Raw genomic sequence first — 11307 nt, forward strand, 5'->3', positions numbered from 1 at the left:
TTTATTTTAAAGGGCACTTGGTCTAAAGCATACAGAGCACCCCGGCTAAGCATTCCACACAGAGAAAAGGTGAGTATCTGAATCCCATCTGTTCTAGAACCAGCCTTTTAATCTTCACGAAGTCTTAGCCTCCTTACAACAATACAGGAATTTCCTAAAGCTACCTGTCAGATGGTTACTTATTTGTTCCTATAATGCATTCAAAGACAGAAAATTATCTTTTTTTTTCCTCTTTCAACTTATGTTACTTTCAGGCACATTTATCGTTAGCAAGGTTCTGATGTTGAGACATTAGACATAGCTCTGCCATCTGAGGTGACATACAATAAGGCCAATCTCTCTACCGTGTTATTAGTCATATGGGTATTTGTCATAAATCATCCTGATCCAAATCTTTAACTTTTCTGAACAATTATTATTTGTAAATGTTCATTGTAAAATACAGCACCTACAGCTAAGCACAGTTCACCAGATGCAACTGATCTTGTGTGGCTATCAAGTCTCTTATTGTGGATATTACGTTCCTTTCAATGAATCCTTTGGGATTCATTGCATTTTTGGGTGTCTTTTCTCTTGATGTAGATCTTTTGAACATGAAGATCTGTTAGTTCACTGCTTCTCAATTTTCAACATTGTGCAAGCCTGGCTTACTCCTACTTATTTTTCTATATTCAGGTTTCTCTTGGAAGCCTTCAATAATCCAGGGGCAAAAAAGGGTAACAAGCTCTCAAAGGCAATCTCTAAATTGCGCCTCCACCCCATTTTCGAGAATGGACATTGAAAGCCATGACCTGTCAGTAAAAATGTCTCCCCCCACTTCATCAGGTTGCCTCAGTCAGGTGCCTTTCATATTTGTGGTGCCTCTCAATGTCATCTTATCTGCTACCTGGGAACAAGTGCTTTTCTCTGTCCCCCCTGCTATGCTTCTGCAATGACCCCCACATTGTGAGATAGTATCGTATTTGCTGTGTTCCTGTAGGACCTGTGCGATAATAACATTGATTGCAGTTTCTAATCTGCCCTTCTCTCTTTCCGGACTGTGAGATTCTGAAGAGCAGGGAATTCTATCATATTCAACCCTCCATGTACAGTGCCCTAAATAATTTCTGGGTCATGCTAGGTACCCAAATATTAATGAAATGAATAAACTGATGTTCCACATAAAATTTTACATTTATCACTGTTCAACTTATTCTTTCAAATATCAGTCAATTTGCACAGCTTAGCAATATCTTCTTGAATCATTATCATCATATAAGTATTCATTACTATTTTCTATGTTGATGCCATCTATGAATTTTAAAATATTTTTTTCTATGGCTTCATCCAATTTTTCATAAAATGTTTTTTCAAGACAAAACTATGTATGAAGTCTTACGGAATGACAACTTAAGATTATTCACTTTATATTTAGTCTTAAGTTGCTCTTGGAGTTCACATATATTTTTCTGTATTTTAGTCACCACACAACTACGTCATTACATAAGAATATTAGAAGAGATTTAGCAAATAATTTATTAAAATCAAGATAAACTAGGACTATAACACTCTTTTAGCAACCCAGCAAAACTCAAAATAAAAATGCTGCATACCTTAGTAATCTTACGTTGGCTTTGAATCATCACTGCTTTCTTTTACGAGAGCTTAGGATACAAATATGTGTATTTTTTCTTAAACTGCTTTGCTCAGGATTCATTGATCTCTAAAGTGAAACAGTCAACATATACTAAAACCACTGACATAGGGCAGGTGATTATGCAAATCCTCCACAAACAGCAGTCGCAGGGCATTCAAACAGACAGGTGGTATTAAACAGGGTGGCAGGACAGGAAGCAGCAGGAATGAAAAGAATGTGTCAGAGTCAGATTTCCAGGGGGAAAGGACTGATCACATAGACTGTATTTTTACACAAATGACATGTGCCTTCTAGGTTTTATTGCCAACCATTCCCTTCCGCGGAGGTATTTTCAGAAGTTTGCTATGCCAATTTTTTCTTAACGTAATTCTGTAAAAAAAAAAAAAAAATTAGCATAGCACGGTTACTAAAAATCCTCAAGAGGGGAAGGGCTTGGGTGGCAAACAAATGTAGAAGGCACATGATATTTATGTAAAAATGCAGTAATGGATGACAGCCCCATACCTGCAATTCGAGTTACCAAGACTGCACAATAGATACTGGGGCTTCTCTGATGGGGGCTGTTATTAATGGGTCAGCTTTGTGAAGCAAAGAATACAGGAAAATCAGTCAATTGACCAATGAAAAGTGATACGGGAGGATACAGCAGCTCAGCTCCTTTAATAGAGGTCAAATAAATCACAATATCTGGGGTTACAAGAGCAACAGCAGGGTTGACTTGATCATGAATGGACAGGTTTGTACTCTAAACCTATTGCCATTAATTTGATTCTGGTTGTGGTGTCCTCCAATGTTGTAGAACAGAAATGAGGTGTATACTGTTTTTTGGCTATTATCTTTATGGACACAAATCGCCAAGCATTTCTTTCATGGCACTTCTGGGTAGATTCAAACCACCAACCTTTCAGCTGGTAACCAAGTGCAAACTGCTTGTACTCTAGACATCTTTATATTCCTCAGAGTAAAGTTCAGAATCGACCCAGAGCTGGAGAGGGATGCCGTCTGCAGATGGCAACCTGACTATCTGGGAGTCAGAGGAAAGCCGATATCAGGCAACAGGTTACTGGATATCTCACTTAGATCTGCTGGGAGTTGGCATTTCAAATCCACCAGCTGTTCAATGGGAGAAAGATGTGGCAGTCTGCTTCTGTAAAGATTTACAGACTTAGAAACCTATGAGACAGTTCTACCCTGTCCTAGAGCATCACTATGAGTTGTAACTGACTTGATGACAATGTGTTTGGTTTGGTTTTAAGTCATGTTTATTTTATTTTTATATTTTTCATTGTTTTCTCTGATAAAAGACATGAGAGGAAATTTTAAATAGAACGTATGTGTACTTCACATATGTAATTTATTAATAATTCCTGATTAAAAAACAAAACCAAAACTATTGCTGCTGAGTTGATTCTAATTGACTAATAGTGACCCTACAGGACAGAGCACAGCATGAGGGTTTGAATTTTTCCACATTCTCTTCAAAACTTGTTATTGCCTGTCCTTTGAATTACAGTCATCCTAGTGGGTGTGAAGTGGTGTCTCATTGTGGTTTTGATTTCCTTTCTTCTATATGGGGTCACTATGAGTTGGAATCGACTTGACGGCACTGGGTTTTTTTGTTTTTTGTGTTTTTTTTGGTATTGACTAATGGGAGCCCTACTGGTTAGTATTTTTATTGGATGTTTGTCTTTTTGTTGTCCAGTTTTGAGAATTTTTTAACATATTCTAGATGTTGTTGTGGTTAGGTACCATGCAGTCTCGGTCGTTAGTGTTCAATGTGTCAAATTATTCTTGAGATGGCCCCTAAATTCCTGTGCAGTATATTCAAGGTCATACTTTGGCTCTTGTGAGCTTGTTTTAATTTTCTTCAGCTTCAATTTCAACTTGCATATGAGCAATTGATTGTTCTGCCTTGTTCTGCCTGATGATATTGAGCTTCTCCATAGTCTTTTTCCACAGATGTAATCAATTTTATTGCTCTGCATTCCATCAGGCAAGGTCTACTTGTTTACTCACCTTTTATGTGGTTGTAAAAAGGTATTTCTAATGAATAAGTTTTGACCTTGCAAGATTGTATCATGCAGTCTTTTCATGTCGTTTCTAATACCAAAGCCATATTTTCATACTACTGACCATTTATCTTTGTTTCCAACTTCTGCATTCCAATGGCCAGTAAATATCAATGCATTTTGATTGCCTTTGGTCAGTTCCAAATGGCAGAAGTTGGTAAAAATCTTCATTTTTTTTCTTAATCTTTGGCATTAGTGGTTTGTGTGTAAAATTGACTAATTGTGTATTAACTGGCCTTCTTTGCAGACCATATGGTTGCTCAATTCAAAATGGCCAATATCAGAAATCAAATGATACATTGCATTGGGCAAAGGCTGCAAAAGACATCTTCAAAGTATGAAAAAGTAAAAATGTCACCTTGAAGACCTGGTGGCACAGTGGGTAAGAGCTCAGTTCCTAACCATAAAGGTTGGCAGTTCGACTCCATTAGTGACTTCTTGGAAGCCCTATGGGACAGTTCTACTCCATCCTAAAGTGTCACTAAGAGTCAGAATTGACTCAATAGCAACAGGCTTTTTGGTTTGGATCCAAGCCATGGTCTTTTCATTTGCCTTATATGAATGTGAAAGCTGGACAATAAATAAGGAAGATGGAAGAACTGGTGCATTTGCATTATGGCATTGATGAAGAATATTGAATACACCACGAACTACCAGAAGAACAGACTAATCTGTCTTGCAAAAAGTAAAGCCAGGATGTTCCTTAGAAGGAAGGATGGCAAGACTTCATCTCACATACTTTGGACATGCTTTCAGGAGGGACCAGTTCCTGGAGAAGCACATCAGGCTTGGTAAAGTAGAGGATCATCAGAAAAGAGGAAGACCCTCAGTGAGATGGAATCACATAGTGGCTACAACAATGGCTTCAATTATAGCAATGATTATGAGGATGGCACACAACCAGGCAGTGTTTTATTCTGTTATGCATAGAGTTGCTATGAGTTGGAACCAAATAGATGGTGCTTAACAACAACAGGATTGTTTGTATATAGAAATACAATTGAATTTTTTAGGTTGATCTTTAAGGTGCAATTTTGCTGAGCTTTTAAATTAGCTCTAATATAATTTTTATGGATTTTCTATATACAAATTTATATAATATTTTAATAGATATAGTTTTACCTCTTCCTTTCTAGTATGGGAACATTTTAATTCATTTTCTGACTACTTGCTCTGCTCTGAACCTCAAGTATACTATTGAATAGAATGGCTATAGTGAACATTCTTTTCTTATTCTTGATATTTGGAGGAAAGCATTCAGTCTTTAATCATTAAGTATGATGTTAGCTGCAGGCTTTTTTTTTTTTTTGAAAAAAAATGTTTTTCAGCAGGGTATGTACTCATCATGTTGTGCATTATAAACTTCTAATTTCTTACATCCAGCCGACCCTTGGAATCATTCAAATTTGAGGAATCTTGTCGAAAATAAAGGTTAATTTGTCATATTTTAATAAAAGGGAATTTTTGAATTTCCATTTGTCCCCTCAAGGAAGAGATGGTTCCCAAGGTGAAAGAACTGGAAGAAGAGTCTAGCAAGGAGTCACAAACTTGAATGCCTTTATGGATCAAGCAAGCAACAGATTTACATTAAAAAAAAAAATTCATGTTTTGTGAAAGACTCTAAATTCAAATATATTTCTAAAGCACTCTATTACCAAAACAAAATGCATCTACTGGACTACTTCTTCCCAAGCTCAGTGATTTACAACTGCTGATGTAGAAAGATAGAACATGGCAGATAAACTCAGGCTGCTGGAGTGGCAGGGATAGTAAGACATTCCTCATGGCCATGGCTTTCTAACACTCAGTGTGAAGTTGCATTCTGCCTCTGGTATAATAACTTTCTACACCCAAAACTTTAATAAGAGTGCTTTATATCCACCAGTCATGTATTAATGGTACCTTAAAAAAAAAAAAAAGGATAGCAAGAGCAGTCCTAACAGTTCCAGGAAATAGTGAGTGGCCAAGGTGAGAAAGACCCAATATAGAGATATTATTATTGAAAGATGGGTGCCAGGCAACAGCAGAGAAGCAGGCTGTACTGTGAAATGACTCAGGAAAGGATGTAAGACAAACACATTTTCCTCAGGTTTAAAAGTAATGGCTCAGGTGGAAGGGAGCATAGGAGCAAAATGCTGCTAATGTGTATGATTGTAATTTACTCATTTCTTTTAAATATATTTTTTAATGGTGCCCAGTGCATCATCTACTCTGGAGGCATGTGAGTTACATTATTATACTGGAAATATATAAAGATCATTTTTGAAATTTATTTTTGATACAGTATACTAGTAACTTAGTATAACTACTAGGTATAAGGAGTTCCTGGGTGGTGAAAATGGTTAAAATATATGTCTACTAACCCAAAGATTTGAGGTTTAAATCCACTCCAAAATGCCTCAGAAAAAAAGGCCTGGCAATCTATTACCAAAAAAATCAGCCATTGAAAACCCTATAGAGGACTATTTTATTCTGACACACAGGAGTTTGCCATGAATCAGAGTGAACTTGATAGTGACTATTTTCTTTTTTTTTTTGGTTTGAGTTGATATCAGCTTAAAGGCATTGGGTTCGGCTTTTGATTTTATTTTGCATACACATTTTTTGTTTAAAATTCAAACTCTGTACCACTCAGATTTCTTAGGGCTGTATTTTTCCAAAGTTTTAAGCTTATTTGTCCTTGATTTCAGAACTTTGTATTTTTTAGCTATTAGAAAGTTTTAAAATATTTTTGGAAACAAAATGGAATTCTGAAATACCTAAAATGTAATTTAAGTTGTGAAAAATGATTCAAGTGATTTAAGATTTTCTTTGTGAAAAAAATCTATGCAAGATATTATTTTAACTTTAGATGGTTTTTATACACTAGGTATTTACTATATAAGAAAGAAACTCAAATTTTACTATAGGGTCTAGAGTGACCCCCCCACCAAAAAATCCTTTAAGACTGCTTGACATATTTGTATGTTATCTCAAATGTGCACTACCTTATGTATGTGATTTTGAAATGAAATTAACTTAATAATTTTCTTTTGAATATTTATCTACTTTACTCCATTACTACAATTGAAAGCAATCATTTGGTAATGTTGTAATTAACAATTTTTTAATCTAAAGTGGCTTTGAGCATAATATATTCATCATGTCAGTGCCTTCATTGCACCAAAGAAAAGCTCTGTGGTGATACAATTACTTAAAAGGTTAAACCTGCAGCATTTTCCAATTCATAAGACATTTTTTAGTGTTTTCGGAAGCATATTTAACAAGCTAGCAACAATTTTAACGGTTGCAAATATTGCTTTATTTTTCAAAACAAGTCAAATAATTGTGTACCTGAGAAGGTAAGCATTTCTCCTGGTACTATTATTAAACCCTGGACAAATCACTTTTAAAATCATAATTTTGCAGTTCTGATGTTATCTAGAGACTAACAGGCCCTCACTGTAGAAGGATTCCTTCACAGTCATGGGTAAATTCTACTCTTATAAATAGAGAAAACTATTTCCTATTAACAAAATATCTTTCAAAATATAATTATTTAAAATTTTAGAGGATTTTAACAATAATCTGAAAAGCAGTAAGCATGTGAAAATTGCCAATACCAAAGATTGAGATTACTTTATAATAACCTTCATCATTAGTATTTTACTTGAAACATCTTGGAACATGAAAGTAGAGGACTCCCCAGACGGTATGATGTTGGCTTTATATTTACTTGTTTTCAGGTATCACTTGCACAGTGTAAGCACAAATACCTTCAGCAAATATTTTAGAGGCAGAATAACACCTTACTCTTGTTTTTTTTTTTCTTGTTAAGTGTCCTCGAATCAGTTCCGACGCATAGCGACTCTATGCGCAACAGAACAAAACACTGCCCGATCCTACACCATCCTTACAATCATTGTTATCCTTGAGCTCATTGTTGCAATCACTATGTCAATCCACCCCGTTGAGGGTCTTTTAGAAGGAGAATTTTATATGAAACCAACAATTTGGGAAAGGTAATGACTTTGATTCATTTCAAATTGTGAACTTAGTTATGTCCCTTTATCCATCTATCATTCATTGAGCAACCTGAGCATGGATAAATGACAAGTGCAGGATTCATTTCTGTAGGATCTAGTCTAGGTGCTGATCTAAATGGAATCACACAAAAGTGTTAATTATTGCTATCACAATTTTTCCAGCCCTTATGTTTTTTGAATCTAGCATGTATTTTGCACGTTTTTTTTTTTTTTTTTAACAGAATGGTATTTTCAGAAGGTATCAGTATTAGTTCAATTTTTTTACTTTAGCTTTAAATTTCTACAGTTATGTCAAATTTATCTGCACTATTAGGAAACTCATCCACAAGCATACTGAAAATCCACAGAGTCACCATGAACAACTCAAGTCTCTCCAGTTTCAGTTTTTTCATCTATAAAATGGAAATAAGCTCATACCACATAGGGTCACTGAGGAAATAAATAATACTTATAAAGTGTCTGGACAGTTCTAATCACATGGTAAGCACCCAGTAATATCACCCTATATTAAATAGTAATACAACTCTAACATTCATTCTTATCTTAACACTCTTTTCCATGTTTATGATACACCATCAATCTTTGATGATTTCTTTTGGATCTCTTCCTTTTGAACATAGAACAGTCATCATGGTAACCCATGCCAGGAACTCATCAACTTCTTCAAAACTCAGATCTCAGAAATAAACACATTCTTTCTGCTTTGGTTTTTAATGCCATCAAGAGATTCATAAAAGATCTTATTGGAAGGTGAATGCAAAATACACTGAGACAGCACGCCTAAGACTTGCAAAGACAACATGGTCGAAATATCATGAAAGATTTCCACTCTGTAGCCATGCTCCACTGGAACAAAAGCTCAAAGAGTAATGGACCTCTTCAAGTTATACAAGAGTACTTAGCACATGGTGCTTTGGAAATGAATGAGTTTTACCTTTAGTTATCGGAACTTCTGACTACCCATTAGAAAGTGCATTTCCTTCCTGGATGTGGGGATCAATTTGAGTGATATACTTAATGTTAGCTGCTCAGTTATCTTCTAGAGCCACCATTTCAATATTTTTGAATTGTTGCCAGTAGATAAGGTACTCTCTAAAGGCAAACCAGTCTACATTAGTGGTCAATATGTTATTTTTGTACTTTACATTAATACTTTCCTCACATCAATTAGAGTGAATTGTTTCTCTGCTATGATAAAGGGATAAGACAGGAGAGCAGACATGAGTAGCCAAAAGAAGAAACAGAAGGGGAAACGGGGAACAACCTATGTAGAGACAGATAGGTCTTCTCTCATATACTGATCATATGTTTATAATATGCCTAACTATGGGCAAATATTTAACCACTATGGGCCTAATATATAAAATAAGTATACTAGTAATTGTTGTAGACTCGGTATCCCTGGATAGTGCAAATGGTTAAAGTGCCTCAGAAGTAAGCCCTGCTGATCTACTTCTAAAAAATCAGCCATTGAAAACCTTGTGGACATTGTTCTACTCTGACACACATGGGGTTGACAGGAGTCAGAGTCAACTTCATGGCAACAGGTACATGTTTCCTGGTAGTATTCATTCTGCAGAAGAGTTGAGAGGATTGCAGATAAGGCATGGAATGTACGTTGTTGTTGTCACTGTTGTTAGGTGCCACTGAATCAATTTTCAATTCATATCAAACCCACATCACAGAATAGAACTACTCCATATGGTTTTCCAGGCTGTAACATTCACATGAGCAGATATTCATGTCTTTCACCAGCAGAGCCACTGAGTTGGTTTGAACTGCCAACCTTCCAGTTAGCAGCCCAGTGCTAAACCAATGTACCAGCAGGGTCAGAACATTCAATATTCTAAGTTATCAGAGCTGTTAGTTGGATGTTCAGAGAGTGGTCAGACTAAGACCTACTGTTACAGAAAAAAAAAAAAAAAAGATATAATTCCATCTGATGGCCATTTACACGACACATAGTACTGGAATCTCAGAGTATTAACTTCCAACAGAGACCAAGAACAAGGGGAGAGAATTGGAGATACCTGAATGAATAAGACTTGCATCTGTTTCACACTGCATAAATAAACACCTATCTCAAATTTCTTCTTCTTTTCCTCCATAGAATTCCCAGAGCAAAATGGCAGCAGGAAATCACTCCACAGTGACTGAGTTCATCCTCGCTGGGCTAACAGACAAACCAGAGCTCCAGCTGCCCCTCTTTCTTTTCTTCCTAGGAGTCTATGTGGTCACAGTGGTGGGGAACCTGGGCATGATCACACTGATTGTGCTCAGTTCTCACTTGCACACCCCCATGTACTATTTCCTCAGCAGTTTGTCCTTCATTGACCTCTGCTATTCCACTGTCATTACCCCCAAAATGCTGGTGAACTTGGTGACAGAGAAGAACACCATCTCCTACCCTGAATGCATGACTCAGCTCTACTTCTTTATTTTTTTTATTGTATCAGAAAGTCATATGTTGGCTGTGATGGCATATGATCGCTATGTTGCCATCTGTAATCCATTGCTTTACAATGTCACCATGTCTTATCAGGTCTGCTCCTGGCTGATAGTTGAGGAATATATGATGGGCTTGATTGGTGCCACAGCTTACACAGGTTGCATGCAAAGAGTGATCTTCTGCAAGGCTAAAATAATCAACCATTACTTCTGTGACATTTTTCCTCTTCTGGAGCTCTCCTGCTCCAGCACTTTTATCAATATAGTGGTTCTTTTGTGCCTCAGTGTATTTAATATTCTTGCACCAACCTTGACCATCTTTGGCTCCTATATCTCCATCATTGTTAGCATCCTGCGAATCCACTCCACTGAGGGCAGGTCCAAAGCCTTCAACACATGCAGCTCCCACATCTTGGCTATTACCATCTTCTATGGTTCTGCAGCATTCATGTACCTGCAGCCATCAAATGTCAGCTCCATGGACCAAAGCAAAGTGTCTTCTGTGTTTTATACCATTATTGTGCCAATGTTGAACCCCCTGATCTACAGCCTGAGGAATAAGGATGTCAAAGTTGCTCTAAATAAAATCATTGAGAAAAGACTATTTTGCATTAGGAAAGATTTTTAATTCTTGAGGAAGTTTCAGTAAGAAAGGAGTCCAGAGACTGTAACATATATATATAGAAGTAGTGAGATTATTGCCAATGCTTGATTTTGAAGAAAGGTCCCGAGGATAAGACTGGATTCACAGTGTCACATGGAGGGCAGTCTGATGGAGGGTAGCATCAATTCTAGGAAGTCCCAGAGGTCACCTGGAGTAATACTTCTAATCATTTTTTTAAATAAATCTTCAAAGGCCTTAATGTAGGAAAATTATAACTTATATACACGGGAAACAGCACTTTGTTAGATAAGGCTTACCTATTTGTAGAAAGATCTGTTTGCTCTTTTTCCTTTAATCTTCTTGTTACTTTGTATATTGGCTCTTGTTCACTAATAAGTATTCAAATAAACACTTCTGAAGAAAAGTTATCTCTAAAATAAATAGTTTTTAATCTTTTGACTTCTATAAAATTCAATCCCTACTAGTGACTAAATACAGAGAACTGTAGTTGGGAATATGGGGGCA

The 11307-nt window shown here is 36.4% G+C and overlaps 1 protein-coding gene across 1 annotated transcript; it reads left to right on the forward strand.

The window, feature by feature from the left end:
* The first annotated feature begins 9855 nt into the window (after nt 1-9855).
* Nucleotides 9856-10806, forward strand: LOC126061040 (olfactory receptor 150-like). The gene has a single exon (XM_049857422.1). It carries the CDS (start codon nt 9856-9858, stop codon nt 10804-10806), a length of 951 nt encoding a protein of 316 aa, XP_049713379.1.
* The last annotated feature ends 501 nt before the right edge of the window (nt 10807-11307 follow it).

Source organism: Elephas maximus, chromosome 17 (assembly GCF_024166365.1).
Source record: "Elephas maximus indicus isolate mEleMax1 chromosome 17, mEleMax1 primary haplotype, whole genome shotgun sequence".
NCBI classification, from domain to species: Eukaryota; Metazoa; Chordata; class Mammalia; order Proboscidea; family Elephantidae; genus Elephas; species Elephas maximus.

Bases quoted from the DNA above. Each gene is read 5' to 3' on its own strand.
- LOC126061040 (XM_049857422.1), top strand. From the start codon at position 9,856: ATGGCAGCAGGAAATCACTCCACAGTGACTGAGTTCATCCTCGCTGGG.